General features: G+C 49.2%; 1 protein-coding gene across 3 annotated transcripts in view; it reads left to right on the forward strand.

The window, feature by feature from the left end:
* FRMD4B (FERM domain containing 4B) overlaps nt 1–14457 on the forward strand; it is a 304300-nt gene that overhangs the window by 229685 nt on the left and 60158 nt on the right. For all 3 annotated transcript variants that reach the window (XM_081160523.1, XM_081160521.1, XM_081160522.1), the window contains 2 exons: nt 12359–12415; nt 13329–13351. In XM_081160523.1, coding sequence (XP_081016649.1) covers nt 12359–12415; nt 13329–13351 — 80 coding nt within the window. The remainder of the gene's footprint in view (nt 1–12358; nt 12416–13328; nt 13352–14457) is intronic.

Below are 14457 nucleotides of genomic sequence, written 5' to 3' on the forward strand. Positions count from 1 at the left end.
GGAGGGGCAGGGCTGCCGAGGGGAGGACCCAGCCGTCTAGCCCGTCCTGGCCCCACCGTGTGCCAGCTGGCTGGCCTTAGGCTTGTCTACCTTCCTAAGCTTCAGTGTCCCCACCTGTGCAGTGAGGCGATACCAGGGGTTAGCTCCTCACAGGGTTGTCCTGGGAACTCAGTGAATTCACCTCGTGACCTCTTGGCACAGATGATCAGCATTTAAGTGTTCCTTGTTTCTGCTGCTGTTATTGACAATATTATTCTAAAGTTCCCAAGAGGACTGTTATGAAATGTTCTCATTTATAAGAATCCCTTGAGCATAAATAACTGCAATTATGGCCTAAAAGGAGAATGTTGGTGAGAATACTTTCAAGGTGATATGCCCCATTGGGAAAATCTTATAAACTCAGCCCAGCCAGGTGAATGCACAGTCGTCCTGAAAACAGAAGTCTCATTGCGTATGTAATCCTGAGAAACACCCGGAGCAAGAGCCTCTCCCCGCAGCGGGGCCCTGTGTTCAGAGGCTCAACTCTAACGCCATCACCTTAACTGCCTTGCTCCGGATCCATCTTTTCTCACGCTAATCCCCTCCATTATCCAGTAAGCACCTTGTGCTCTTAAAAAGTATATATGACAAGTTTCCGCCAGAATACTCCATGACTACAAATTCAAATTGTAATTGTCAACGGTGCCAGCATGCTTTTAGCAATTAGGGCTCCGTGATTAACGTCGGCTGTGTGATCTTGCAGTGCACCCGGGCGGGCCCAGCAGCTGGGAGCCGGGTTCCAAGCCTTTGCTCGGTGATGACTATCCATCTGTCCTCCAATTGTCGCCCTGCGTACTTATCAGATGTGGGAGCCCTGAACTTCCACGCTTGTTAGCAGAGCCTGACCTAGTTAGGCTCCCTGCCTTTCTTGCATCGCATGACAATTTGGCCTTAGATCACCACACCTTTAATTTTCAGGGCAGTCTCATAAACATTCACTCCCTTGCTTTGAAAATGTGTTGGTGGAAGAGTTTATAAAAAGGGTTGGTGGAGCCAGTCTTCTGATATTGACCATGTGACAAGCTCATTCTTCCTGGGCCGAAAAGGAACAAAGTGGAACCTCAAGGACTCGAATTGGAGGAAAGTAAAAGTAAGAATTGGGGGGAGGGAGACTCAGTCCTGATGATTTTCTTTTTTGCAGCCTAATTTGGTAGAACATTGCCATCCAAAGGTTTAGTTTTTAAGTATAGATTAATTTGTTGAAATATTTATGTCCACTGTGTGCCAGGCACTGTGCAGGTGCTGCTGGGTGTGCAGCGGTGAGCTAAACGGATCTCTGCCTGTTGCGGAGTTTAGAGTTTTATTTCACAGATTGTGTGTATCTACTGAGCATTTATTGTCCAATGTGCAGTTATTGTTAGAATTTTTCCAGTTGTGTCAGTAGTGTTTTTTATAGCTTTCTTCTCCTTTTCTGATCCAGGACCCAGTCCAGGATCACACACTGCGTTTGGTCCTTGTGACGCTTTAGTCTCCAGAATTGGAAGCAGGTGTCCAGGCTTCCTCTGGCTTTCCTTACACTGGTATTTTTGAGAGCTAAGCCAGTTTCTTTCCAGAATATCTCTCAATTCAATTTGTGAAATATGGATTTGTCTAATTCAGTGGTTCCCAACATGTATCTTGGTGACCATGTCTCAGTCATCTGGGAACTTGGTGAAAAGAGAGCCACACTGGTTTTGTCCTACCCTGCCTCAGCGAGCCTGGGCCTCTCTGTGTTCGTTACTAGCTCTCGGGGTAATTCTGCTACATACCAAAGGCTGAGCGCCTCTGGCCCAGTATGATTTCCTTGTGGCAGGAACGCTGCGTAAGTCATGTTGTGTGCTTCTCAGTGTGTCTCACACGGAGGCTTCAGTGCCGCACCCCTTGGTTTGGTTAAGGCTATGGTATCTGCTGGGTTTCTCTTCATCTTTTCCCCTCTGTGATTAATCACTCGTCTGGAACTGGCACTTGGAGGCTGTTTGGCTACCCACCTTCCCAAGTCTGTGCCCCAGTGGTCTTGGCCTCCACTGGGGACCTCGCTAAGTAAGCACTGTAGTGATTGTAAGTGGTGAGCCTCTAATTCTGCCACCTTCGACGTTTCTTAGCATCCACCTGAAAAGAATAATTTCCCTTCTCCATCTCGACCTTTGAAAAATACTTTTTAACATTAGCATGGACTCGTGGACTCTTCTGTCTTCAATGTGTTGTAATCCATTCTGTCAGTCATTAGAAAAGTTGGAGATGCTGAAAATGCTCCCACTGCCTGGCTTTGGGTCAGCCGCTTAATTTTTTTTAGCGGAGAATGGGACTAGAACCCAAGATCTGGTTTCTATTAAACTAGTTGGAACTTCATTCCAAGAACAAAACTGTGTGCTACCTGCCCACCTAAAATAAAACGCACGGCCAGCCCAGCGGGCGGGTCCTCGAAGGCGCGGCCCGGTTAGCGCCCCTCCTCGCTTCCATGCCGCCCGCCCACGAGCCAACGCGCGTCCCGGGCTGCAGGCTTTCCCTCTCCGCTCCTGCCTTCCTGACCACGCTCCCGAGAGGCGTCTGCCTGGGTGCCGCGGGCACGCTGCTCACGTTTCCAAACCGCAAACGCACCTGTGCCTGTTTGCTTTTCTTGAAGCGCATTCTCACTTTTTCCAAAGCATCTTTCCATCCGGTCTTCCTTCTGTCCTCCCAACCCCACGAAGCTGCGAGACGGGTATTGCTTTCCGCTTACATTTTTAGAGAGTGAAGCCAGAAAGGTGACAGGCCCTGGCATCCGGCCGCGCGGCGTGGTCAGCGCTTGAGCGGAGGCCGCTGCTGCCACCGGCTGGGCTGCCGGCCGGCCTGCGGCTGGGAGCCTGAGCCTGAGCCTGAGCCAGGGCTCGCGGCTCAGCTGCGGCCTGCACGGAGCTGAAACCCGTCAAGTCACCTGCACGGCGAGTCCGGAAGCACCAGAAGCAGTCCCTTAAGAAAAAGACACACGAATACACCTGTCGACTCTTTACGATTCCTTGAGGCGATATTCTACAAATGTTTTGAGCACCGGCTTTGGGCCAGGCGGTGTTCTGGGTCCTGGAGAGAGAGCTAGGGCCAAAGAGCTAAACATCCATGCTCGTAGAGATCTTACCTTCCAGGCAGGAGCAAGGGTGGGTGGGGAGGAAGACGATAAAGAGAATAAATAAGGTTTATAACGTACTCCGAGGTGCAGACAGAGTCACCAAACACAGCTGCCCAGGTGGCTCGCTGCCCAGCGCTGCGCCGCGAGCTCTTGGACCTCCACAAGCAGGGATGGGACTGCCGTCATCAAGGTGGTAAGGGCTGCAGGAAAGATCAGGAGCCCCGTTTGTTTGTTCCTTAACTAGTATTGAAGTATAACACACATACAGGAAAGTGCATGTATGTAAGAGTGCGACTCCATGAACACCACAAACTGAACACATCGTGTGACTGGCGTCAGTATCAACAAAGCAGAGCATTGCCAGCGCCTGGGAAGCCCTCACGCGTCCTCTCCCCGTCACTAGTCCCCCTGCTGCCATGACTTGCAGCAGCATTTATTAGTTTTGGCTGAATTTGTAGTTTATACAACTGGAGGCACATAGCCTGTGCTCTTTAATGTCTGGTTTCTTTTGTTCAGATGTTTTGAGATTCACCCATGTGTGTGTCCTGTGGCTGTGGCAGCTTGTTCACTTCCACGGCTGAATAATAGTTTGTAGTGTGACTGTACCACCGTTCATCACCCCCTGGTCGGCCCTGGGGGACCTTGCAGTGCTGGGCCGTTACAGAGAGCGCTGCCGTGACGATCCCGGTGCCCACCGTCCAGTGGACTTCTGTAAGCATCCTGTTAGGAGTGTACCCGGGAGCAGGCTTGCTGGGACACAGTGGGTATGCGTGTTAAGCTTTAGTGGGCCCTGCCAAAAAGTTGGTCCAGAACTAACTTACACTCCGCCACCTTGGTATAAGAGAAAGCAGACCCGATGTGCTAAGTAAAATGGCTTCTTCATCCAATGCAGTCAGACGCACCACCCTACCCTGCAAAGAACTGCACCAAAATATTGTCATGGGAGACAACTCCACTATGTGCCTACAAAATGGAAATAACTTAGTGGGGTTATGGGTTTTGGTGAAGAAATTGAATATAAGTTAAATACACTAAAAATCATAATCCTATGTAATGATAACTAGATAAAGATTAGAATGAAAAAAAGTAGTCCATTTATATAGGAAAATATAAAATACTAAGTATTAACCCTGCCACTGGATTATGTGATCTTTATGGTATATATCATAAAGCTTTATGATCACTATAAAGCAATTTCAATAGAAACATATTACCCCTCAGGGAGACAAATTATTAGCTTTTTAAAAACCTGACAAGATTGTTTTTAAATTTCTTTTAAAAATTAATGAAAGAGACTATCAAAGATTATTTAAAATTAAAGCATTTAGCCCATCAAATATTGAGACATTGTTATGGAACAGTGATTAAATGTCATGGAACTACACAGAGATGGAACAGCGTCCCAGAACAAAGCAGATAACCATAGACGTGTTGATATGCAAGAACGTAAGAAGCAGATGCCAACGTTAGCGCAGAAAGAATGGCAGAGAGAGCGTCTCTGAGGGCTAGACTTTATGCTAAATGCTTACACTTGTACTGCCTTTCATGCCCTAACAACTCGGTCAAGTCAACATTATTGTTCCCCATTTTGCAGATGAGGAACTGAGTTTCAGAAAATATAACTTGCTGGGGGCTCCACAGATTCTTGCAGTGGGAGAGAGAGGCCCCGTCCAACCTGACTGCACAGCCAGCAGGAGGCCAGGAGACAGCGAGCACAGCTAAGGAGAACAGGCTAGAGGACAGTCTGTCCCCAACAGACAAGAAAAAGTGTTAATATTGGTAGCTCAAATTAAACCTAAGTTCTCAGACAGGTAAGTGAGCAAAGGGTTATTTCATACACAAGAATAACAAATAAAATGCAATTGCAAGGAAAATACACAAATTGTTTAGTAGTTGAAGAATTGCAAATTCAAACAGTTTTGCAGTATTGTTTTATACTTTTCTAATTAGCAAAAATAATTTTACTGATTTGACGTGGTTTATAAAAATACATACATTTCCGTCAGACAAAAAAAATTAGAATGTTTGATATCTGGGCCTGGGGGATGGTTACATGAGTGTACACACGTCAGATTCATTGCGCTGTACACTAAGACTTGTACATTTTATTTTGTGTACCTCAGTAGAGTAGAAAAACACTCTAAAACACAGTACGCGATGAAATCGGTTATCTGTAAATGAGAAAATAAAGGTATAAATAATTAGGTGCCAACAGGGTTAAGGTTAGTAGAAAACATCCGTGGTGAGTCTAAGCATGCATGGAGCCCACGAATTTGAAATTCAAGTTCTCATAAGAGCCAAAGTGGAGAGGGAGTTATGGTCACTGGCATGACACACAGTGGACATCAAGGTCCAAACAAAGCTGCTGCTTGAAGGGACACAGGCACTACTGGTCCTACGAATCAGGAACTCCACCGAGGGTCCATGTAAAGGGACATTAGATGATGAAATGAACTATATCCTCAACACACCTAGAGTTCTTAAAATAATGAATTTCAGAGGTTTGTTTCTTTTTTTAAAAAATTTATTTTTAATTCTTACCCAAGGATATATTTATTGACTTTAGAGAAAAGAAGGGAGAAAGAGTGAGAAACATTGATGTGAAAGAGAAACATCAATCTGCTTCCTCTCGCACGTGCCCCAGCTACCTGGGATCAAACCCACAACCTAGGTACATGCCCTGACCAGGAATCAAACCCAGGACCCTTCAGGAAGATGCTGCAACCAGCTGAGCCACGCTGGCCAGGGCTCTGAGGGTTGTGGGTTGTTTCTTATACCAATTATCAACAGAAGCCAGTGGAGTAATGCCAAAATAGGCTTCCAAAAATGCTGTTTTACCTGGGACAAACCTTGTGGTTCAATTTTGTAGGTTTCTAATGATTCTAGTTTAATCCAAGAATAAAACAAAGAATGAACTGGATCAGTTTTGCCCACCAGGGGCCATTTGGAAATGCCTTGGAGCCGTTTTTGGTGGTCACAGCTCAGGGGAGGCCTTGGAGACGTTTTTTGGTAGTCACAGCTCAGGGGAGGCTATTCCTAGAATCTGGTGAGTAGAGGCCAGGGATGCTGCGTAACACCTGCTGCTTGCACAGGACGGCCCCACAACAAAGAATGGCCTAACTCAGGATGTCAGTTGTGCCAAGTTTGCAAAACCCTGTTTTAGAAAAATGAACAGGCAATACATCGTTGAAGCCATCCTCCATAAACATTACCTCTCACAACTAGCTCGGACAAGAGGAGAAGGTATGGGTTCATTCGCACATGGGGAGGAGGGGTACACACGTGGTGGTTGTGGCCTGGCCTCCAGGGGATTGACAACCCCCAGAAAACAGGAACTGGCACCGGGAAGTATGCCTCTCGGCCTAGCAAGAATTGCCTCCTTAGGCAGTAGGTAGGTGTTAAGTGTTGACGCGGCCCCTCCGCTCGCCTAATTGTGCGAAGACTCAGCTCATACACCTGGGCTTCTCTAGCCTGGCAGCTTCCTCCAGATAGATGTGTCCACAGAAGGAATTAGAGAGGCTCCGGGGAGCTGCCCCCACTGACTCATCTGTGTCCTTGTCACATCTGCCCTTTGCATTGTCGGCAGGTCTAGTGGTGAACCACAGTGAAAGCAGCTAAGCAACATCTGAGGCATCATTTTTGCCAGTTTTTTTATTTTAACCAGACTCTAAAGACTGGTGCAGATGAGGAGTGGATACTATTGACTACCAGTGTCAAGAAGCCCTTCCTCTCCATCTGCGGACATTGGTGATTCTCTTTGGTTTACGCCTCCCCCAACTTTGTGCCCAGAGAGAGATCCTTCTTCCTAGTCCTCAGTTAGAAAATGTCTGGGAAAATCTCTGGACCAGCTCCTATCACTTGTCCACAGAAGGATGACTGTGTTTGTCCTGGAGCCAGTCGGGAAAGGATCCATTCTCCAGAAGAATGGGATATTCTGCTCAGAATAAGGAAGGGTACTAGGCAGTCAAGACGAATAGATATCCTGCACTGCAGGAAAATAGGTCCTTTTTTAAACAAACTTTTCATTTTCAAATAATTTCAAACTCACAGAAGAGTTGCAAGAATAGCACAAAAAAATCCAGTGTATCTATCAAAGAACTCTGCCAGTTGTTAACATTTTGCCACATTTGCGCGCGCGCGCACACACACACACACACGCTTTCCCTTTCCTCCCCACAATAAGTGTCATTTTTTTTCCCTGAACCATTTGAGAGTAGGTTGCACTGTTTATCCCTAAATATTTCCCTGAATATTTCTTAGGATCAAGGACACCCCTTGTATAGATACCATGTAACAATGATCGTATTCAGAACACTTAACATTGAATCTATACTATTGCCTAACATACAACCCAACTGTACCAATAATGCCCTTTATAACAACTTCTCCTCTTGACCCAAGATAATGCACTGCAGTTAGTTGTTATGACTCTGTTCTCCTTGGCTTTGGAACTGTCCTTTTTGGCATTCATCACATTGACATTTTTAAGGATTATGGGCCAGCTGTTTTATAGAATACCCCTCAGTTTGGGATCATCTCATGGTTCCTCATGATGAGATCTGGTGATGTATTTTTGTCAGGGGCACTACCCAGTGGTATGCTGGAGCCAATTAGTGCCAGCTATGAAAGCCAGTTCTCACGTCTCTTCCCAGAGCCATGTTCTGTGATGTCATATTTATAGCTTGAAATCAGCCAAGGTGGCAATATTTACACCATGGAAATCAACAAATGCTACAATTCAGGGCTCCCCCCTCCCACCCCCACATTTCTGTTGGTGAAACATTTGCACTTACCGCACAGTACTGTGTGTAAATGAGGCTGTGTCTTCTGTGCAGACCATCAGAAGGCGCATGATGCTGGTCTATCCAATTATTGATGATATTTTATTCCTTGGTTAGACAGTATCTGTCAGCTTTTAATTCACCATAAAGAGTTACCATTTTCCCCTTCTTAATTTATTTTCCCCTACAGCAAGTTCCCTTGAGGTTATGTAAATATCCTCTCCTGTTTCTCATCTAACTTTGACCCAATAGTTTTTATCTATTAAAGTCTTTCTCTGAATCAGTTAGTACTGTAATTGTTGCAAGTGGTAATTTTCTGTTTCTTTCATTTCTTTTACATTTATTTGTTGGTGTTCTTACAAGTTAATTTTGTTGTAGACTTAACCCTAAAATAGACAGGTAATTAGTAACAGACTTGGATGCAAATTCAGGTCTCCCAACAGTTTGTCAAGTAGTTCTAAGTCCTTTATTAATTTCCATTACTATAGTGCAGAATAAGTTTCCATGGAGAACAGCATGGATACAGGAAAAGCATGATGAGTGTTCAGAAATAGCTTTCCCATTCTGTGAGTGTGTGTGTTTGATGATGGCGTATTGTCCCACCAACAGTGGAAGTGGCATTTGGAGTCACTTTTCCAATCTACCTGATTCTAGTTTTTACCAAAGCATGTCTTTGGAAGATTCCTGGTGAGATATTTGCACAGGAGTCATAGCAAGTTAACTAGTGCATGGCAGAGTGGAAGAGCACTGAGCTGGGAGTCCAGAGTCAACATCGGCTATGGGGTTCGGTAGTGCCCTGAGGATCATGTCCCTGTGGAGTGCCATCATCAGTAAAATCACAGGAGTCAGAGTTTAACTAAATTCACCCCCAAATCCTAAAACTTTCTTTTATTCTGTTCTCCTACTTTGGAAGTAGAAACCTAGAGTTCACCTCATTAGCATGATGTCTTGATCAAAAGAGCCAGCAAGCCAAGGACAAAACTAAGGTGTCCAGTGTGGAACCTGACCCAGTGACCCAGTGATTGAATCCATATCCAGTTAAATTAGCCATGAGGGAGCAGCTCCAGGGCCTGGGCCTGTCTCATATGACCTCGTGCGTTCAGCCACATCAGCTGCCTGACTTCTCTGCTCTCTTTGTTTATCCTTGACAGTCATGGAAACCCGTGGAGGATCCCATTACCTCGCTCTTTGAGGAGATTCGTTTCTCAAGTGTTAGCTTGCCTAGTACCTATAAGGTTACCTTCGTTGCTATGGTTGTAAGTAAAAGACATGTTCTGTCCTAGAGCAGACTGCAGTTTCTACAGAACTTTTACACTTCAGGCATGAAATTCTACAGTTCAGTATAAGACTTAATTGAATTTCACCATGTGAAGTTGCTGAGAGCCAGGCAAATAGTATTACTTCTGGTTAATACATGGTTTGGTGAATTCCACACTAAACGTATAGGTTGCCTTGAATTTCCAGAACAGAGGTTAACTGGGGGTGGGGGGCTGAGGTATATGAAAGAATGTGGGGCTCTGCCAAATTCCGCTTCCTCTGTCTCCCTGGACTTTGATAGGGCCCACCGCTCTGCCCCACCGCCGCCCTCCTCCACGAGAATCGTGGTGGGGCCACTTGTGTAGGTGGAAAAGTCTGTAGGCGCGTTGCACAGTCGCCTCCCCACACTGGAGCTGTCTGAGCCTGGTACTCTCCTGCTCCAGCTCCACATTTCAGTACTTTTAATACTTAATGACCTTTGAAGGTGGAGAATTATTTGGCAGCATCCTTAAGAGTATCTGTTTGAGGTCTTTTTATCTGCTGAACTCTCATTTACTAAATTGAAAAGTTGGTGTCTAAAATATTGTTTGAATGACTCCCCCAAGGTTCTGATAAGGCAAAGGGGGTCAGAGGAGTTGGCAAATATTTTCAATATATTTTATTCAACCTTAGTCATTTTCATACCCCAAATAATCCACTTTCTCTCTTCTCTAAGATTTTAAGACAAATTTGACTTTAACTTTGAGTTTGAGCCTAATTTCAAATTCAGCAATGTTTTAGAATCTCCCCTCTCCCCCTCCTTGCTCTACGTGAGTTTCTTTTACTTTGAAAGTAAGGAATTTAACCTTTCTAAAATGTAATCTTGATCAATACCTACCTCACCTGTTGTGTTAACTGCTCCATCGTCTTTCACCAGGTTAGAAAACCACATCTCTTGCCTGAAAGACAGAGGGCATTGGTTCCTACCATCAGCCTGGCTCCTCTTGATTGTGTGATTGTTTCTAGAGATAACAGTGGAGCTTCAGGTTCCAAGGCTGGGCCCCTTGCTTTGTGAAGTAGAAACTCTTGAAGCAGATCCTGCCTCGGGTTTCAGAAGGGACACTCAGATGTTGCGGAATGCAGTTAATTTGTGTTCATTTTGAAATATAAAGAAACATGGATAGTTATCACTGCTGTCATTGGAATGTCCTGGGTGTTTGGTTTGTTTCATTTTGTGGCTTTAGTTTAGTTCATTTCGTTTAGTTTAGTTTTGTTTTTGAGAACCCCATTGAAATCACTCAGAAACCTCAGAGAAATGCATAATCCTTCCAGAACTCCTCCCCAAGCTACCGGCTTCTGTAAACCCACTGAGTGTGCATTTACTCCGAACTACTTAATCACCCCCACTGATGCCCTTGGTGTCAGGGAAACCCTCTGGCCTGGATTCTCAGGGGGAATGAGAGAGCGCAGGGCAGTGTCCAGGCCCCTGAGCTCCATGTGGTTAAACACTGCACCTTCAGGTACTAATTTATACAGGACCTGGGCAAGGGGTGGGTGACGTGGAATTGTTTTTACATGTGGATGCTTACAAACTAGAATATCACCAGGAATTTTTTTAAATAGAGACCCTTCTAACCACATATTGTTGCAATATATTATGTATGCAGTGATGGTATTTACATATGTTACTATATTTAACAAAATAAACGAAGGTGCGTTTGAGTATTGATAGAAGCAACCCTCCCTCCACTACAGTTATGCATCCCAACCAGGCTACTGAAAAAGCATTTCTGTTAACTGAGGCCCAGAACTTCTATTTTAATTTCAGATCTTGAAGGATGAATAAATAAAATAATGGAAAAATGATAAATTGGAGCTCATCGAACTTCACTATAAAGCAACAGAATTTTAGTCCTTGAAGCATTTGCTGTAACTGCTTTTTTTTTCTTTTTTAAATCCTCACCCAAGAATATGTTTATTGATTTTAGAGAGAGGAAGGGAGAGAGAGAGAAACAGATGTGAGAGAGAAACATCAGTCAGTTGCCTTCCATACGTGCCCCAACCTGGGGCTGAACCCAAGACCCAGGTATGTGCCCTGACCCGGAATCAAACCCACGGCCTTCCAGTGCGTGGGGACAATGCCCCAACCAGCTGAGCCACACTGGCCAGGGCCCATAGAACTGCTTTTTAAGGCGTTGCATCTTACCTATAGTGGTGTAAATATCAATTCAATAATGCATCATTGTCTCAGAAGTGAGTTTGTATTTTTAATAACATTTGCATTGTGTATGTACCAAAATAAGCATTCTATGACACAGAAAAAAATTCTCAGGAAAGCACTGAACTAATCTAAGAAAATCTTTAGAATTTAAAAATGAACTTGTAGAGATAAAAATTATTCTTAGAAGTTGTCTGAATTTTCAGCCTCAAAGACATTCCTGTTCCTCCCAGACATGCTCTCTAAACAGACTCCCACAGCTAATTAGCACACTCGCACACACTCACTCCCACAGCTGATTAGCACACACTCACTCCCACAGCTAATTAGCACACTCACACTCACTCCCACAGCTAATTAGCACACTCGCACACACTCACTCCCACAGCTAATTAGCACACTCACACTCACTCCCACAGCTAATTAGCACACTCACACTCACTCCCACAGCTAATTAGCACACTCGCACACACTCACTCCCACAGCTGATTAGCACACACTCACTCCCACAGCTGATTAGCACGCTCAAACACACTCCCACAGCTAATTAGCACACTCACACACACTCACTCCCACAGCTAATTAGCACACTCAAACACACTCCCACAGCTAATTAGCACGCTCAAACTCACTCCCACAGCTAATTAGCACGCTCAAACGCACTCCCCACAGCTAATTAGCACTCACACTCACTCTCACAGCTAATTAGCACACACATCCCACACTCGCACACACTCCCACGGCTCATTAGTGCGCGCACACACACGCACACACACTCATGCGCACACACTCACACGCGCACACACTCACGCACACCCACTCACGCACACTCTCTCCCACAGCGCCCTCAGCCTCCTCTGAGCCCGCGGCGCCTCCGCCCCGCCCCCGCGCGCATCGGTAGGATCCGCACTGGCCCGCACCGGCCGCGCCGCGACCCGCCCCACCCGCAGCGCTCGCTCCGCGGGGCGGGCGGCCCCCCTGACGCTCTGCTTCCCTCCCCAGGGGCACATCGAAGTCGACAGCGAGACGGTCTTCACGCTGGCGGCGCTGGCGCTGCAGGTAAGGCCCGCCCGCGGCTCCGTGCGTTCGTCGGGGCTGTGAGCCAACCGCGGCTGGAACTGCCCGGCCGGGCCGACGGGCTTCAGCCCGCTGGTCGCCCGCCCGTGAGGACTGCGGGGCCCCGCTCGCCGCCCGCACAGCCTGCGGGAGCGCGGGGAGCGCGGGGAGCGCGGGGAGGCGCGTCTCGGAGGAAGGGGGTCCAGGCCGCTCTGCGCGAGGCCGCGCCCTGCTCGGGGGAGCGCTCCCGGCGGCCACGTCGGGGGGCAGCAGTGACTCGCTGCAGCTCCCGCTTAAACCCCGTGACTCCTGTGTGCCTTTCCCAGACTTGGGCTGAGAGCCCTTTACCTCGCGAGGCGCGGGTGGCCGGGGTGCCGAGCGCGCCGGCTGGGGAAGAGCGAACAGGGTGCGCGTGGGGCGAACGGGGTGCGCGTGGGGCGGACAGGGTGCGCGTGGGGCGAACGGGGTGCGCGTGGGGCGAACAGGCGTGTGCGTGGGGCGAACGGGGTGCGCGTGGGGCGAACGGGGAGCGCGTGGAGCGGACAGGGTGCGCATGGGGCGAGCGTGGGGCGAACGGGGTGCGCGTGGGGCAGACAGGGTGCGCGGCTCGGGGCCCGCCGCGGACTCGCCCCGGCGCCCTCGCGTCCACCACGCGCTCCCGGGGGCGCGAAGGAGAAGCGGCCGCGGCTTTCAGGGCGCCGCTGTCCGCTCCGTCGGGAATAAGCAGAGTCAGGGCCGCCCGCGCTCCTCGTCGGCGCCGCGTCTCCCCGCGGCCTCGGGAAGGGTTCCTGGGGTACACCCTTCAAAGCAAAGCAAGACTGGGGAACTTTAAGCGGGTAAATGATCCAGGGTAAAACTGATTTAGCTTAATGAACTCAAATGCAAACCGATTCTCTGTCTTTGTTTTTTCTTCCAGGAAGCCAAGGGGGATTACACCAGGTAAAGCGTTTCCTTTCGGACGTTACCGTGAGTCTTTTACGCTGTCCTAAATAACAATGGGCGCGGAACCGAAAGAGAGGCGGCGCCGGGCGGGGGCGGGGGCGGGGGCCGGCCCCGGGTGGAGACCCGTCTTTCCGCGAGTCGGGCCGCGAGCTCGCTCAGTCCACCCGCAGCGGAGCGAATGGCCGGCGGAGCCCTCGAAGCGCTGCTCTGTCGCCCGGTGACAGGGCGAAGACGCTCTAAAGAGCGCCCGCAGCCTGGGCTGGTTTTTTGAGCTTGTACTAAGCCTGTGTTTGGAGACTTGTGCCCTAAACGCAGGAAGATTCGGCCGCTCGGTTGGGGATGAACAGGGCGTCCTTGCGCCCCGGGGCCTCCCCGCCTCACCCTCCCCCAGCAGCTGCGGGCGGCCGCCACCGCCGCGGGTTCCGCCGGGTCACGGGCGGGCGGGTCACACCCGGGCCGCCGCGCCCGCCCCGCCCCGTCCCTCGCGGGCCGCAGCCGTCGCTCCACGAGCGGAAACGGCGCCGGGGGCCGGGCCGGGCGCTCGGGGGGCCTCGGGCCTGCCGGGGGTCGGGCCAGCCCCCGCCCCGGCCCCGCAGCGGTGCCCCCCCCCCGCGCGGTGGCCGGGGCCCCAGCCTCCCTGGGGAGGACCCCCGGCAGGCGGGCTGGGTGGGAACGCCCGGCACCGGCCCTCTCGCCTGACCCCCGCTGGCCGGCTGGCCTGGGGGCGCAGCACAGCCGGTCCTTAGCTCCTGCCCGCCCCGGTGCCCCTGGGTGACGTGGGGCCCAGTGTTGAAACCGCCCAGGTCATGCTGAGCAGCAGGAGCAGGGGACTGGGAGGCACGAGGTTAGCAGCATGCCCGAGGGAGCCGGCTGCCAGTCCTGGGCCTCGGTGTCCGCGTCTGCAAGTGCGGATTAATGAGAAGAGCAGCTTTGCGGGCGGTGAACGACCTGGAGGTCCTTTTAGGCGCATCGGCTTTGCTGATGCGAGGAGTAGGAAATGTGGACTTTTGTCTTTGGTTTACAATGAAGCAGAATTTTGGTTACTACCACCCTCGCCCTGTCTGGTCTCTTCCCTGAATGGAGAGGGTATATTTTACCTCCAA

Source organism: Miniopterus schreibersii, assembly GCF_964146895.1.
Source record: "Miniopterus schreibersii genome assembly, chromosome: 15".
NCBI classification, from domain to species: Eukaryota; Metazoa; Chordata; class Mammalia; order Chiroptera; family Miniopteridae; genus Miniopterus; species Miniopterus schreibersii.